At 44.0% G+C, this 18,003-nt stretch overlaps 1 protein-coding gene across 1 annotated transcript; it reads right to left on the reverse strand.

The window, feature by feature from the left end:
- Positions 1-1,066: 1,066 nt before the first annotated feature.
- Positions 1,067-17,394, reverse strand: slc5a11 (solute carrier family 5 member 11; the record flags this gene model as incomplete). Its single annotated transcript, XM_084144909.1, has 15 exons — positions 1,067-1,296; positions 1,595-1,766; positions 3,645-3,860; positions 9,170-9,338; positions 9,433-9,583; positions 10,589-10,696; positions 10,831-10,966; positions 11,727-11,932; positions 12,555-12,635; positions 12,859-12,964; positions 13,289-13,393; positions 15,794-15,853; positions 16,263-16,367; positions 16,673-16,744; positions 17,266-17,394. 15 exons carry the CDS (start codon positions 17,392-17,394, stop codon positions 1,067-1,069), a joined length of 2,046 nt encoding a protein of 681 aa, XP_084001035.1.
- Between the last annotated feature and the right edge of the window lie 609 nt (positions 17,395-18,003).

Genomic DNA, 18,003 nt, shown 5'->3' on the forward strand with positions numbered 1-18,003 from the left:
TTATTTCTGCTCATGAGTGTCTTTTCAACCTGAAGATGAACAAAGATTTTTGATAATGAGTGAATGGATCCTCCTCTGTTATTAAAGGAAAATAGTTTTTGGTATTATTACTCCAAATAAATAAAACAAAACATGAATTAAAACAGTAATATTCCATGTTTATTCATGTCAGTTTAATACTGAATTTATACTGGTATGTTCACTGAATTTGTACTGTATATTCTAATCTAATGTAATGTCAGTGGTGTAAAGTACTTAAGTAAAAATACTTTAAAGTACTACTTAAGTAGTTTTTTGGGGTATCTGTACTTTACTTTACTATTTATATTTTGAAAACTTTTACTTTTACTTCACTACATTCCTAAAGAAAATATTGTACTTTTTACTCCATACATTTTCCCTGACAACCAACATTTTGAATACTTAGCAGGACAGGAAAATAGTCAAATTCACGCACTTATCAAGAGAACATGTGGTCATCCCTACTGCCTCTGATCTGGCGGACTCATTAAAAACAAATGCATCTTTTGTAAATAATGTCTGAGTGTTGGAGTGTGCCCCTGGCTATCCGAAATTTTAAAACACAAGACAATTGTGCCATCTGCTTTGCTAAATAATAGGAATTTTAAATGATTTATATACTTTTACATTTGATACTTAAGTATTTTTTAGTAATTACATTTACTTTTGATACTTAAGTATATTTAAAACCAAATACTTTTAGACTTTTACTCAAGTAGTATTTTACTGGCTGACTTTCACTTTTACTTGAGTAACTTTCTATTAAGGTATCTATACTTTTACTCAAGTATGACAATTGGGTACCTTTTCCACCACTGTGGAATGTATACAATTAATAAGAACTATAATAAATGTAGCATATTGAGAGGCATCATTCCCATTTAAACACTGCCAATCAAAACTATACAATGCTATTATACAATAATAAATAACAGCCTTTGCTGTGACACCTCAGCGACACTCCTATGATGCTTGCCGATTGGCTGCAGCAATGGCCAAGCTCCACCTGTCCCTGCCAATATCATTGGCTGTTGAGAATTCCTCACTAGGCCCAGTAGCCAATGATAAAGACGGCGATGGCGAGGCAGATGATGAGGTTGGCGTCGACCACGTGGCTAAGGCATGGGTCCTCTTCCAGAGAGATAGCGGGGTCGAGAAGAGGAGGGGGTTGGGGAGCTCTGTCACCCTCCTTCTGCCTCTCCATCCCACACAGCCAGTAGAGGACGGCCTTTAGCCTGGACTGGCTCCTCACACTGGCTACTGAGGAGACAGAGTCTGGGGAGAGAGAAGTGTGGGTATATGTGTATGGGCAGTGTTTGACTTGGGCTGGAACACACCAGTACTTGCGCCTCAATTTTGAGTACCGGCATCTCTTATAGAATATTGCTGGCTTAAAAATATTCCTGCACCTAAATATAAACAGTACTGGCACCCAAAATAAGTGCTGGCACCTATTTCAGTCCACTTCAAGCACTGGGATTGTGAGTATTGTATGAAACATGGTCCTTAGAATTGTTGAAGCAACTTACCAGTATTAGCCTACTACTACCTAACAAGGGACAACACTACCCACCTTTCCTCTGAAGGTGTGCCTCGCCGTTAGTCTTCTCCTGCTCTCTGTCTTCTATCTCCTGCTCTGCACTCTCCTTGGTCTCTGTAGCACTAGTCACAGTCTCTACAGTCTCCAGAGCTCCACTGCTCTTCTCCACCTTATCAAATCTGGTGAACCAGGTGAGGCGGCTGATCTGTTCCGTAGCAACAACAACACAAACACAGCAACGGTTAGTGATAGGCCTACAGTAACAGGCCATATCGTGCTCACAGTTAGAAAACACTGTCCCCTTCTATCTCAAGTTTACAGTGGGGAAAAAAAGTATTTAGTCAGCCACCAATTGTGCAAGTTCTCCCACTTAAAAATATGAGAGAGGCCTGTAATTTTCATCATAGGTACACGTCAACTATGACAGACAAATTGAGAAAAAAAATCCAGAAAATTACATTGTAGGATTTTTTATGAATTTATTTGCAAATTATGGTGGAAAATAAGTATTTGGTCATCTACAAACAAGCAAGATTTCTGGCTCTCACAGACCTGTAACTTCTTCTTTAAGAGGCTCCTCTGTCCTCCACTCGTTACCTGTATTAATGGCACCTGTTTGAACTTGTTATCAGTATAAAAGACACCTGTCCACAACCTCAAACAGTCACACTCCAAACTCCACTATGGCCAAGACCAAAGAGCTGTCAAAGGACACCAGAAACAACATTGTAGACCTGCACCAGGCTGGGAAGACTGAATCTGCAATAGGTAAGCAGCTTGGTTTGAAGAAATCAACTGTGGGAGCAATTATTAGGAAATGGAAGACATACAATACCACTGATAATCTCCCTCAATCTGGGGCTCCACGCAAGATCTCACCCCGTGGGGTCAAAATGATCACAAGAGCGGTGAGCAAAAATCCTAGAACCACACAGGGGGACCTAGTGAATGACCTGCAGAGAGCTGGGACCAAAGTAACAAAGCCTACCATCAGTAACACACTACGCCGCCAGGGACTCAAATCCTGCATTGCCAGACGTGTCCCCCTGCTTAAGCCAGTACATGTCCAGGCCCATCTGAAGTTTGCTAGAGTGCATTTGGATGATCCAGAAGAGGATTGGGAGAATATCATAAGGTCAGATAAAACCAAAACTCAACTCGTCGTGTTTGGAGGACAAAAAATGCTGAGTTGCATTCAAAGAATACCATACCTACTGTGAAGCATGGGGGTAGAAACATCATGCTTTGGGGCTGTTTTTCTGCAAAGGGACCAGGTCGACTGATCCGTGTAAAGGAAAGAATGAATGGGGCCATGTATCGTGAGATTTTGAGTGAAAACCTCCTTCCATCAGCAAGGGCATTGAAGATGAAACGTGGCTGGGTCTTTCAGCATGACAATGATCACAAACACACCGCCCGGGCAACGAAGGAGTGGCTTCTTACGAAGCATTTCATTGTCCTGGAGTAGCCTAGCCAGTCTCCAGATCTCAACCCCATAGGAAATCTTTGGAGAGAGTTGAAAGTCTGTGTTGCCCAGCGACAGCCCCAAAACATCACTGCTCTAGAGGAGATCTGCATGGAGGAATGGGCCAAAATACCAGCAACAGTGTGTGAAAACCTTGTGAAGACTTACAGAAAATGTTTGACCTGTGTCATTGCCAACAAAGGGTATATAACAAAGTATTGAGAAACTTTTGTTATTGACCAAATACTTATTTACCACCATAATTTGCAAATAAATTCATAAAAAATCCTACAATGTGATTTTCTGGAATTTTTTTTCTCATTTTGTCTGTCATAGTTGACGTGTTCCTATGATGAAAATTACAGGCCTCTCTCATCTTTTTAAGTGGGAGAACTTGCACAATTGGTGGCTGACTAAATACTTTTTTTCCCCACTGTATATTTGATTTATACAGTACTGTAAATGCAAATTCTTAATTTATCACAGTGTCGTTGAAATAGGTTGATTTGTTCAAATACACAATTGCCATCACAATCACAATCAAGATCAAGATACTGTCTTTGAGTTCTGTTTTGTAGTTCTGGTCCCTCTGCACTCCCCAGCCTCCCCTCCCCTCACCTGCTCTGGGCTGGGTTTCTCCGTGGCCAGGCTGACCCCCACCACCACCACCAGGGTGAGCAGAGACAGCATGGTGGAGAAGTAGAGGTAGTGGACGTGTTTCACCACATCAGGCCTGCTGTCCTCCTGGTAACACAGTGGTGAGGGATAGATGAAGTCTAGGGCCATCCTCACACTGCCCACCAGCAGGCCCAGGAACAGGCCCCAGAAAGCCCCCTGCAGAACACAAAGGAGGGACATTTAATCTCTACATCATCTTTCAATACATCTGATTGGTACTGCAATCTGACTGGTGCTGCAATCTGATTGCAAATTGAGCAGCATTTCATTCCTGTAGGTGAAAAACCAAGAACAGTCTATTTTCAGATGCAAACACCTATTTTCACTACACACACCTTCACTACAGACACTTTCATTACAGACACCTTCACTATACACACCTTCACGACACATACCTTCACTACACACATCATCACTACAGACATTTTCACTACAGACAACTTCACTACAGACACCTTCACTACACATACCTTTACTACACACACCTTCACTACAGACACTTTCACAACTTCACTACAGACACCTTCACTAAACACACTTTCACTACACACAACTTCACTACACACACCTTCACTACACATACCTTCACTACACATAGCTTCACTACACACAAACTTCACTGCAGACACTTTCACTACAAATAACTTCACTACAGACACCTTCACTACACACTTTCATGTCACATACCTTCAGTACACATTTTCACTACACACTTTCACTACACATATCTTCACTACACACACACTTTCACTACAGACAACTTCACTACATACACTTTCACTACATACATTTTCACTACACATATTTTCACCACACACCTTCACTACACACACCTTCACTACAGACTCCTTCACTACAGACATTTTCACTACAAATTTCACTACAGACAACTTCACTACATACACTTTCACTACAGACAACTTCACTACAGACAATTTCACTAAAGACATCTTCACTACACTACAGACAACTTCACAGACACCTTCACTACATACCTTCAGTACAGACACTTTCACTACAAACTTTCACTACAGACACCTTCACTACAGACACTTTCACTACAGATACTTTCACTACAAACCTTCACTACAGACACAACAAGAACCTCACATACTTTACTCTGTACTTACACTTTCTACCTCTCTCTCTCTGTTCTGTCTCTTTCTCTTTATCTCTCTCTCTCTCTCTCTCTCTGTCTCTGTCTCTGTCTCTGTCTCTCTCTCTCTCTCTCCCCATCTCTCTCTCTCTCTCAAATCAAATCAAATTTTATTTGTCACATACACGTGTTTAGCAGATGTTATTGCGGGTGTAGTGAAATGCGTGTGCTTCTAGCTCCGACAGTGCAGTAATATCTAACAAGTAATATCTAACAATTTCACAACATATACCCAATACACATAAATCTAAGTAAGGAATGGAATTAAGAATATATACATATATGGACAAGCAATGACAGAGCGGCATGGACTAAGATACAGTAGAATATTATAGAATACAGTATATAATTATGAGATGAGTAATGCAAGATATGTAAACATTATTAAAGTGACTAGTGCCAGTGATTTCAATAGGCAGCAGCAGCCTCTAATGTGCTAGTGATGGCTATTTAACAGTCTGATGGCCTTGAGATAGAAGCTGTTTTTCATTCTCTCGGTCCCAGCTTTGATGCACCTGTACTGACCACGCCTTCTGGATGATAGTGGGGTGAACAGGCAGTGGCTCAGGTGGTTGATGTCCTTGATGATCTTTTTGGCCTTCCTGTGACATTGGGTGCTGTAGGTGTCCTGGAGGGCGGGTAGTTTGCCCCCGGTAATGCGTTCGGCAGACCGCACAACCCTCTGGAGAGCGATCATCTCCTTTGTTTTGTTGAAGTTGAGTGAGAGGTTATTTTCCTGGCACCAAACTCCCAGAGCCCTCACCTCCTCCCTGTAGGCTGTCTCGTCATTGTTGGTAATCAAGCCTACTACTGTTGTGTCGTCTGCAAACTTGATGATTGAGTTGGAGGCGTGCTTGGCCACGCAGTCATGGGTGAACAGGGAGTACAGGAGGGGGCTGAGCACGCACCCTTGTGGGGCCCCAGTGTTGAGAATCAGTGAAGTGGAGATGTTGTTTCCTACCTTCACCACCTGGGGGCGGCCCGTCAGGAAGTCCAGGACCCAGTTGCACAGGGCGGGGTTTAGACCCAGTGCCTCGAGCTTAATGATGAGCTTGGAGGGTACTATGGTGTTGAATGCTGAGCTGTAGTCAATGAACAGCATTCTTACATACAGTGGGGGAAAAAAGTATTTAGTCAGCCACCAATTGTGCAAGTTCTCCCACTTAAAAAGATGAGAGAGGCCTGTAATTTTCATCATAGGTACACATCAACTATGACAGACAAATGGAGAATTTTTTTCTCCAGAAAATCACATTGTAGGATTTTTTAGGAATTTATTTGCAAATTATGGTGGAAAATAAGTATTTGGTCACCTACAAACAAGCAAGATTTCTGGCTCTCACAGACCTGTAACTTCTTCTTTAAGAGGCTCCTCTGTCCTCCACTCGTTACCTGTATTAATGGCACCTGTTTGAACTTGTTATCAGTATAAAAGACACCTGTCCACAACCAAAGTAACAAAGCCTACCATCAGTAACACACTACGCCGCCAGGGACTCAAATCCTGCATTGCCAGACATGTCCCCCTGCTTAAGCCAGTACATGTCCAGGCCCGTCTGAAGTTTGCTAGAGTGCATTTGGATGATCCAGAAGAGAATTGGGAGAATGTCATATGGTCAGATGAAACCAAAATATAACTTTTTAGTAAAAACTCAACTCGTCGTGTTTGGAGGACAAAGAATGCTGAGTTGCATCCAAAGACACCATACCTACTGTGAAGCATGGGGGTGGAAACATCATGCTTTGGGGCTGTTTTTCTGCAAAGGGACCAGGACGAATGATCCGTGTAAAGGAAAGAATGAATGGGGCCATGTATCGTGAGATTTTGAGTGAAAACCTCCTTCCATCAGCAAGGGCATTGAAGATGAAACGTGGCTGGGTCTTTCAGCATGACAATGATCCCAAACACACCGCCCGGGCAACGAAGGAGTGGCTTCGTAAGAAGCATTTCAAGGTCCTGGAGTGGCCTAGCCAGTCTCCAGATCTCAACCCCATAGAAAATCTTTGGAGGGAGTTGAAAGTCCGTGTTGCCCAGCGACAGCCCCAAAACATCACTGCTCTAGAGGAGATCTGCATGGAGGAATGGGCCAAAATACCAGCAACAGTGTGTGAAAACCTTGTGAAGACTTACAGAAAACGTTTGACCTGTGTCATTGCCAACAAAGGGTATATAACAAAGTATTGAGAAACTTTTGTTATTGACCAAATACTTATTTTCCACCATAATTTGCAAATAAATTCATAAAACATCCTACAATGTGATTTTCTGGATTTTTTTTCCTCATTTTGTCTGTCATAGTTGACGTGTACCTATGATGAAAATTACAGGCCTCTCTCATCTTTGTAAGTGGGAGAACTTGCACAATTGGTGGCTGACTAAATACTTTTTTTCCCCACTGTAGGTATTCCTCTTGTCCAGATGGGATAGGGCAGTGTGCAGTGTGATGGCGATTGCATCGTCTGTGGATCTATTGGGGCGGTAAGTAAATTGAAGTGGGTCTAGGGTGACAGGTAAGGTAGAGGTGATATGATCCTTGACTAGTCTCTCAAGGTTTTCCTTTTGTAGTCCGTGATTGTCTGTAGACCCTGCCACATACGTCTTGTGTCTGAGCCATTGAATTGCGACTCCACTTTGTCTCTATACTGATGTTTTGCCAGTTTAATTGCCTTACGGAGTGAGTAGCTACACTGTTTGTATTCTACCATATTCCCAGTCACCTTGCCATGGTTACTCCCGAGTGGCACAGTGGTCTAAGGCACTGCATCGCAGTGCTAGCTGTGCCACTAGAGATCCTGGTTAGAGTCCAGGCTCTGTCGCAGCCGGCCGCGACCGGGAGACCCATGGGCGGCGCACAATTGGTCCAGCGTTGTCCAAGGTAGGGGAGGGTTTGGCCGGCAGAGATGTGGGTTCGTTTCCCACGGTGGGCTAGTATGAAAAAAACATAACATGGATGCATTCACTAACTGTAAGTAGCTCTGGATAAGAGCGTCTGCTAAATGACTAAAATGTAAATGTAAATGGTTAAATGCGGTGGTTCGTGCTTTCAGTTTTGCGCGAATGCTGCCATCTATCCACGGTTTCTGGTTAGGGTAGGTTTTAATAGTCACAGTGGGCACAACATCTCCTGATAAACTCAGTCACCGTTTCAGTGTATTTGTCAAAATTATTTTCACAAGCTACCCGGAACATATCCCAGTCCGCGTGATCAAAACAATCTTGAAGCATGGATTCCGATTGGTCAGACCAGCGTTGAATAGTTCTTAGCACGGGTACTTCCTGTTTGAGTTTCTGCCTATAGGAAGGGAGGAGTAAAATGGAGTCGTGGTCAGATTTGCCGAAAGGAGGGCGGGAGGGAGGGCATTATAACCATCCCGGAAGTTTGAATAGCAATGGTCGAGGATTTTAGCAGCCCGAGTACAACAGTCGATATGTTGATAGAACTTCAGCAGCCTAGTCCTCAAATTTGCTTTGTTAAAATCCCTGGCTACAATAAATGCGGCCTCAGGATATGTGGTTTGCAGTTTGCATAAAGTCCAGTGAAGTTCTTTGAGGGCCGTCGTGGTATCGGCTTGAGGGGGGATATACAGGGCTGTAACAATAACTGAAGACAATTCTCTTGGGAGATAATACGGTCGGCATTTGATTGTGAGGTATTCTAGGTCGGGTGAACAAAAGGACTTGAGTTCCTGTATGTTACTACAATTACACCATGAGTCGTTAATCATGAAACACACACCTCCACCCTTCTGCTTCCCGGAGAGATATTTATTTCTGTCTGCGCGATAAACTGAGAACCCATCTGGCTGGACCGATTTCTACAGAATATCCCCAGAGAGCCATGTTTCCGTGAAACAAAGTATGTTACAGGCCCATCTGGAAAGAAATCCTTGCCCTGAGCTCGTCGACTTTGTTATCCAAAGACTGAACATTAGCGAGTAGTATACTTAGAAGTGGTGGGTGGTGAGCGCACCTCCTAAGTCGAACCAGCAGGCCGCTCTGAGTGCCTCTCCTCCGCCGGCGATGTTTTAGGTCAGCTGCTGGAATCAGTTAAATTGCCCTGGGGAGAGCAAACAAAGGATCTTCATCTGGAAAGTCGTATTCCTGGTCGTAATGCTGGTGAGTTACCGCCGTTCTGATATCCAATAGTTTTTCCCGGCTGTATGTAATGATACAAAACACTTTCTGAGCTAATAATATAAAAAATAATACATAAAAAAACAAAATACTTCAAAGTTTCCTAAGAGCTAGTTGCGAGGTTGCCATCTTCGTCGGCGCCAGGTTTAATCCCCAACACACACACGCACACACCTTCTCGTTTGTCCTCTTCCAGAAGCATCCAGTCAGGAAGACGATGGAAACAGGAGGCTGGAAGTAGGTACTGATGGACTGGATATAGATGAACAGCTGTCCTCCCTGACTGGCCTGGACCACAGGGATCCACAGCACTGACACCGCCACCAGAACCAGCACAAACATCCTGAGGAGGATAGGACACAGTATGATGGTATGGTGTGTGTGTGTGCATGTGTGTGTGATTTCATTCATGTGACTATTTGCATGTGTATGTGTACCTTCCCACAAGCATGAGTTCCCACTCAGTAGCGCGGGGCCGGATGTGCCTCCACAGGTCCATGGTGAAGATGGTGCTGGAGCTGTTGAAGATGGAGGTGAGGGAGGACATGAGAGCAGCGATCATCACCGCCATCATCAGACCACGCAGACCTGGAGAGCAAGAGAGAGACACAGCAGTATGGAGAGTACACAGAGAGAGCGAGAAAGACAGCGAGGGAGAGAAAGAGAGAGTGAAAGAGGGAGAATGTGTAAGGTCACATGCATGTGTGTATGAAATTTGAATGACATTTTATTTTCGTGTCAAATCGGCAGTTGGCAACCCATCCCTTATGGGATTAATTGACACACAAACAAGCATTACAATAATTCACTGTGGTAATTCTTCTTCCGGTGTTCTCTGCAGTGCGCATCGCATGAAGTGTATATGTGTATATTTGAAACATGCGGCCTTCAACTTGATCTTGTGCTGATATTGTCTGTTTACACTCATAAGATCTGAGTACAATCAGATCACAATGCATCTTTTAATCGTCTACACTTCTCAAAAAAATGTGGGCACAATCAGAATGTGCACAAGATCAGGACAAAGGCTGCATGTTAGAACCAGGTTTACTCCCGAGTGGCGCAGCGGTCTAAGGCATTGCATCGCAGGCGTCACTACAGACCCGGGTTCGATCCCAGGCTGTGTCACAACCGGCCGTGATCGGTAGTCCCATATGGCGGCGCACAATTGGCCAGCGTCGTCCTGGTTAGGGAAGGGTTTGGCCGGGGGGGCTTTACTTGGCTCATCGCGCTCTAGCGACTCCTTGTGGTGGGCCGGGCGCCTGCAGGCTGACCTCGGATGTCAGTTGAACAGTGTTTCCTCTGACACATTGGTGTGGCTGGCTTCTGGGTTAAGCGGGCGGGTGTTAAGGAGCGTGGTTTGGCGGGTCATGTTTCGGAGGACGCATGACACGAACTTTGCCTCTCCCGAGCCCGTTGGGGAGTTGCAGCGATGAGACAAGATCGTAATTGGATATGACGAAATTGGGGAGAAAAATAATCAGGTATAAACAGGGCTAGAGAGTGAAAGAAACGCACAGCAGATGTTTGTGTGTACAGGAAGTGAGAAAGACAGATATACACAATGTTACAGAGAGAAGAAGACTTCCTCACCTGAGGGCAGTAGCTTCATAACCAGTTTGGCGTAGGCGATGTCTGAACAGCCCACTGGGTTCCCACACACCTCAGTACACACATCAGGGTCACCACACGCCACCTCGTCTAGACGCAACAACAACAACACTGCTGTACATACACTGTCTCCTTTCTGTTTGATGGCGGTATCAACAGGTTTTACCTGGATACAGTATCCACTCTAGAGGTACTACCAAAGCGTAGCAGTTAGGACATTGTACCTGGGTAGAGTATTCTGCTGATCATGCCAGGCAGGACCATCATGAAGAAGGGCAGGATCTTGAGGTAGGCAGCCAGCAGGGAGCCTCCTTTAGCATGGAGCAGGTTCTTAGCAGACAGGGAGCGCTGCACTATCACCTGGATTCAACACATTACAGGATCAGTGACTGGAACTGTTGACAGAGCAGCTGAATGTGCCTCCCAAGTCTATAGAGCACTTAAACAATCCATCTGTTTTATTATTAAGGTGTATCAAAACTCTCCTGCCAGTGATGGAACAATGCCAATATGGCGATTTACAGTTAGATGGTGTTCTAAAGCCTAGTGTTTCCATTCCCCTTTAAGGTGTATCAATTCTGATACCTCAGATCTTCAGATACCGCCATCTAGTCAAATAAAATAAAATAAAATTGTATTTGTCACATGCGCCGAGTACAACAGGTGTAGACCTTACAGTGAAATGCTTACTTACAAGCCCTTAACCAACAATGCAGTTTTAAGAGAAATAAGTGTTAAGTAAAAAAAATAGATGAGTAAGAAATAAAAATAAAAAATAATGAAAGAGCAGCAGTAAAATAACAGTAGCAAGGCTATATACAGGGGGTACCGGTACAGAGTCAATGTGCATGGGCACAGGTTAGTCGGGGGGGGACAATGCAAATAGTCGGGGTAGCCATTTAATTAGCTGTTCAGGAGTCTTATGGCTTGGGGGTAGAAGCTGATAAGAAGCCTTTTGGACCTAGACTTGACGCTCCGGTAACGCTTGCCATGTGGTAGCAGAGAGAACAGTCTATGACTAGGGTGGCTGGAGTCTTTGACCATTTTTAGGGCCTTCCTCTGACACCGCCTGGTATAGAGGTAAATACTAGTGACTGTCCCTGAGCAGTGTCACTGTTACCTGGTCTGAGCACCAGTACCACATGGAGGGTATGGACATGCCCAGGAGGATGCCCGGCCAGGGCAGGTCAGAGGTCACGGCGTCACGGAACAGGTGGAAGGCGTCATCCCGGGGGATGCCACAAGTGGTGTTGGGGTCACGGACCGAGGGGATGGCCGTAGCGTACCGCTCTAGGAGGGCGTTCCAGCCCCCCACCTCAGCGAAACCTCCACAGAGTAGGGCAGAGTTAGACAGTTAGGCAAACTGTACTGTACTGTACAGAGTCTAACCTATACAGAGAGTGAACAACATGAAAATCTGACAATAAAATCTAAAATCTAGTTGAAAACTATTTTTTCTGATTAAAGACAAAGTATTTGATACATACACTGAGTATACAAAACATTACGAACACCTGCTCTTTCCATGACATAGACTGACCATGTGAATCCAGGTGAAAGCTATGATCCCTTCTTGATGGCACTTCAATCAGTGTAGATGGTAGTAGGTGCCAGGCACACCGGTTTGTGTCAACAACTGCAGTGCTGCTGGGTTTTTCACGCTCAACAGTTTCCTGTGTGTATCAAGAATGGTCCACCACCCAAAGGACATCCAGTCAACTTGACACAACTGTGGAAAGCTTTGGAGTCAACATGGGCCAGCATCCCTGTGGAACGCTTTTGACACCTTTTAGACTCCACGCCCCGACGAATTGAGGCTATTCTGAGGGCAACTCAATATTGGGAAGGTGTTCCTAATGTTTGGTATACTCAGTGTATACAGTAGCCACCAATCAACACAGCACCAAAGCAGATCCAGTATTGACCATTGTAAGAGTAGGAGACTTACTGAAGCCCATGAGGGTGAGTGCTCCTATCAGCATGATGCCAGTCTGGGCAGCGTCTGTGTAGATGACTGCTGCCAGTCCACCTGAAACAACACAACACTGAACCAGTACTGGACATACATCATCTGTCACAGACAAACTGAGTGTTTTCCATTTCAATTAGGGTTGTTTGGTTGTTGTATTTGGCTGTATGTTTGAACTGGTAGTCTTTAGGAAACTAAATCTGATTGTTTTGGAAGAGAGTGAAAGAGAGAAAGGGATATATAGAGAGAAAATTAGTGAAAGAGTGAGACAATAGAAGGGTACCTGCTACAGTGTAGAGAGCAGTGATGAGCAGAAGCACCACCACAGCTAAATAGATGTTCCACTGCAGGGCCTGTTGAATGAACACTGCCCCAGCATACATATCCACCTGCACACACAAGCACAGGTTGCAGCAGCGGAGCAAGCGATCTCAATTCATACAATAAATTCACATTTTGCATTTGCATTTGAGTCATTTAGCAGACGCTCTAATCCAGAGCGATTTATAGGAGCAATTAGGGTTAAGTGCCTTGCTCAAGGGCACATCGACAGATTTTTCACCTAGGCGGCTCGGGGATTAGAACCAGCGACCTTCCGGTTACTGGCACAACGCTCTTAACCACTAAGCTACCTGCCGCCACATCAAAACCAATGTTGTATTGAGAAAGTAAATAGCTGATGAGATACAAAGAAGAGTTTTGATTTTACTTACCGATATCTTTGTGAAGATGTAAATGAATAAATACAAAATAGCTATAAATAATTGTATTCTCTTCCCCCCGAATCGCTTCTGCAAGTATTCAGGCATGGTTGTCACCTGCATGATAAAGGGAACAGACAGAACAGAACATTAATGATTAAACAAGTTAGCACTACTGTGATCTAAAGTGTCTCTGTACACAGAGAGGAAAGTGTCTCAGTACACAGAGAGGAAAGTGTCTCAGTACACAGAGAGGAAAGTGTATCAGTACACAGAGAGGAAAGTGTCTCAGTACACAGAGAGGAAAGTGTATCAGTACACAGTGAGGAAAGTGTTGCATCTCAGTACACAGAGAGGAAAGTGTCTCAATACACAGAGAGGAAAGTGTTGCGTCTCAGTACACAGAGAGGAAAGTGTTGGTTCTCAGTACACAGAGAGGAAAGTGTTGGTTCTCAGTACACAGAGAGGAAAGTGTCTCAGTACACAGAGAGGAAAGTGTTGCGTCTCAGTACACAGAGAGGAAAGTGTCTCAGTACACAGAGAGGAAAGTGTCTCAGTACACAGAGAGGAAAATGTATCAGTACACAGTGAGGAAAGTGTTGCGTCTCAGTACACAGAGAGGAAAGTGTCTCAATACACAGAGAGGAAAGTGTTGCGTCTCAGTACACAGAGAGGAAAGTGTTGGTTCTCAGTACACAGAGAGGAAAGTGTTGGTTCTCAGTACACAGAGAGGAAAGTGTTGGTTCTCAGTACACAGAGAGGAAAGTGTTGGTTCTCAGTACACAGAGAGGAAAGTGTTGGTTCTCAGTACACAGAGAGGAAAGTGTTGGTTCTCAGTACACAGATAGGAAAGTGTTGGTTCTCAGTACACAGATAGGAAAGTGTTGGTTCTCAGTACACAGAGAGGAAAGTGTTGGTTCTCAGTACACAGATAGGAAAGTGTTGGTTCTCAGTACACAGAGAGGAAAGTGTTGGTTCTCAGTACACAGATAGGAAAGTGTTGGTTCTCAGTACAGAGAGGAATGTGTTGTGTCTCAGTACACAGAGAGGAAAGTGTCTCAGTACACAGAGAGGAAAGTGTCTCAGTACACAGAGAGGAAAGTGTATCAGTACACAGTGAGGAAAGTGTTGCGTCTCAGTACACAGAGAGGAAAGTGTCTCAATACACAGAGAGGAAAGTGTTGCGTCTCAGTACACAGAGAGGAAAGTGTTGGTTCTCAGTACACAGAGAGGAAAGTGTTGGTTCTCAGTACACAGAGAGGAAAGTGTCTCAGTACACAGAGAGGAAAGTGTTGGTTCTCAGTACACAGAGAGGAAAGTGTCTCAGTACACAGAGAGGAAAGTGTTGCGTCTCAGTACACAGAGAGGAAAGTGTTGGTTCTCAGTACACAGAGAGGAAAGTGTTGGTTCTCAGTACACAGAGAGGAAAGTGTTGGTTCTCAGTACACAGAGAGGAAAGTGTTGGTTCTCAGTGCACAGAGAGGAAAGTGTCTCAGTACACAGAGAGGAAAGTGTTGCGTCTCAGTACACAGAGAGGAAAGTGTTGGTTCTCAGTACACAGAGAGGAAAGTGTTGGTTCTCAGTACACAGAGAGGAAAGTGTTGGTTCTCAGTACACAGATAGGAAAGTGTTGGTTCTCAGTACAGAGAGGAATGTGTTGTGTCTCAGTACACAGAGAGGAAAGTGTCTCAGTACATAGAGAGGAAAGTGTCTCAGTACACAGAGAGGAAAGTGTATCAGTACACAGTGAGGAAAGTGTTGCGTCTCAGTACACAGAGAGGAAAGTGTCTCAATACACAGAGAGGAAAGTGTTGCGTCTCAGTACACAGAGAGGAAAGTGTTGGTTCTCAGTACACAGAGAGGAAAGTGTTGGTTCTCAGTACACAGAGAGGAAAGTGTCTCAGTACACAGAGAGGAAAGTGTTGGTTCTCAGTACACAGAGAGGAAAGTGTTGGTTCTCAGTACACAGAGAGGAAAGTGTCTCAGTACACAGAGAGGAAAGTGTTGCGTCTCAGTACACAGAGAGGAAAGTGTTGGTTCTCAGTACACAGAGAGGAAAGTGTTGGTTCTCAGTGCACAGAGAGGAAAGTGTCTCAGTACACAGAGAGGAAAGTGTTGCGTCTCAGTACACAGAGAGGAAAGTGTTGGTTCTCAGTACACAGAGAGGAAAGTGTTGGTTCTCAGTACACAGATAGGAAAGTGTTGGTTCTCAGTACACAGAGAGGAAAGTGTTGGTTCTCAGTACACAGATAGGAAAGTGTTGGTTCTCAGTACACAGAGAGGAAAGTGTTGGTTCTCAGTACACAGATAGGAAAGTGTTGGTTCTCAGTACAGAGAGGAATGTGTTGTGTCTCAGTACACAGAGAGGAAAGTGAGGTACTAATCTGGTGTACTAAGTAAAATAGGCACAATGCTTTTTGATGTTGCATAGAATTTCAGTAGGCCTACTCGTGGGTTGTGTGATATTTCAGTAGTACAGACAGTACACTGACAGAAAGGTGTTGGTTGACCTCTCACCCCGGAAGCAATATAGATGGGCAGGAAAAGCCAACCCAGGAGCAGCACCATCAGCATCCCCTGCCAATCAGAGACATTGATACTTGTAAGTGATTTAAGCTAAACTTAGTATAAAAAAGTAGTATTTTTATGTTAGCATTAAACCATACTGTATTTCCTATCAAAATAATGTACAGATGTAGGGTCTTAATTAATCCTGCAGCAACAGGAAATTTGAATTATTATGTGGATTATAATTAATGGAGATTTTTGTAGGGTTGATACTTTTTTCGTGAGGGAAAAATCTAGTCTGAAATTTCTAAGTGGAAATTACAAACTTCAGAAGCCTTTTTAAACCTAAATTGCCTGCATTGCAGGAAAGTTCTCCTGCTACAGGGTGATCAAATTAAGATCCTACATCTGTAATAGAGATTCACACATTTTATGCCCAGTTTAAAGTGAATTATAATGTCCAATTTCATGGTCTTACGTTCCACTCATATGCCACAGCACCGATGCCCGCTGCCGCTCCTGAGCCTGCCAGGCCCATGAAGTGGCCACTACCCACATTACTGGCAAACAGAGAGGTGCCCACCTGCAGAGAGAGTGTAAGAGAGATAAAGAGAGAGAGAATGACAGACACAGACAGAATGAGTGAATGACAATACAACAATGTCTGACTTTAAGCCAACCCCATTGTATTCATATCTCCCCATATAAAATCGCAGTTTCACCCCAATAACAATACAAGGGCTGCTTTGTTTCACCATCTGGTTTGGTCCTGGAATAAATCAACATGGTTTCCTCTTGGCATCAAACATCTGGAATCCATTCAACATACAGAGTGGATGTAATTTGTGTGTAGTTTCCATAGCAACATCTCTGTTTCTTTTCACTCACCGGCCACCAGGACATGCTCTTTCCTGCCAGGAAGTATCCATCCACCGTGCTCCGCTTGGTTTTCCACATGGACTGGAAGAGAAGGACTGGCTGTTAGACAAATTCTCTATTCAGACTTCAATGTGTGCTGAAGGAGTGTGCTGAAGTAGTGTGCTGAAGTAGTGTGCTGAAGGAGTGTGCTGAATTAGTGTGCTGTAGGAGTGTGCTGAATTAGTGTGCTGAAGGAGTGTGCTGAATTAGTGTGTTCAATTTGTGTGCTGAAGGAGCATGCTGAATTAGTGTGGTGAAGGAGTGTGCTGAATTAGTGTGTTCAATTCGTGTGCTGAAGGAGTGTGCTGAATTAGTGTGCTGAAGGAGTGTTCTGAAGTAGAACAAATCTACTTTGAGATTCAGATGCAAGGATATACTGTAGAGCAACAAAAAATATATATCCCAATAGAGCACATGACATGTTTCAGTAAATCTCACTAGAGCTACTGAATAGCATCTGGTTCAAATCATTTAGAAATTGAATCCTATTCCCTATATAGTGCACTACTTTTGGCCAGCTACATAGCAATAGGGTGTCATTTCCCAAGTTTTCTCTTACTTACCCAGAGGCCCACAGCCAGCACAAGTAGGAAGTAGACAACGAGCACCACAATGTCTACGGTGACCAGGGTGGGTACACCTACACCTGGGGATTGGGAGGGGGACACGCTGGTCCCCTGGGTGGTAGCCATACTGTAGGGTCAAAGGTCACTGGAATTCTCAGGGAGTGATTGCGTATCCTGCTGGTGTGGGAAATGTAGTCATTGTTGATTCTAATCACAATAGAACCTCCAAACACTTCATTCACTAGATTAAATTCACTTTATTGCTCAATTGCACACAAGGTCCAACCAAAATGTTACTTCCTATTTTAACCCAACCCCTCCGAAACACACATACATATAGAGGTTTTACACTATACACACTGGACCCTGACCAGAGTTTATACATTATCCTGATTCATAGCCTCAATTTGTCAGGTGTCGAAAGCGTTCCACAAGGATGCTGCCCCATGTTGACTCCAATGCTTCCAACAGTTGTGCCAAGTTGGTTGGATGTCCTTTGGGTGGTGGACCATTCTTGATACACACGGGAAACTGTCAAGCCGGTGCTACTATACCCCGTTCAAAGGCACTTAAACCTTTTGTCTTGCCCATTCACCCTCTGAAAGGCACACATACACAATCCATGTCTCAACTGTCTCAAGGCTTAAAAATCATTCTTTAACCGGTCTCCTCCCCTTCATTTACACTGATTGATGTGGATTTAACAAGTGACATAAATAAGGGATCATAGCTGTC

This window comes from Coregonus lavaretus (assembly GCF_964263955.1).
Source record: "Coregonus lavaretus genome assembly, chromosome: 28".
Classification (NCBI taxonomy): domain Eukaryota; kingdom Metazoa; phylum Chordata; class Actinopteri; order Salmoniformes; family Salmonidae; genus Coregonus; species Coregonus lavaretus.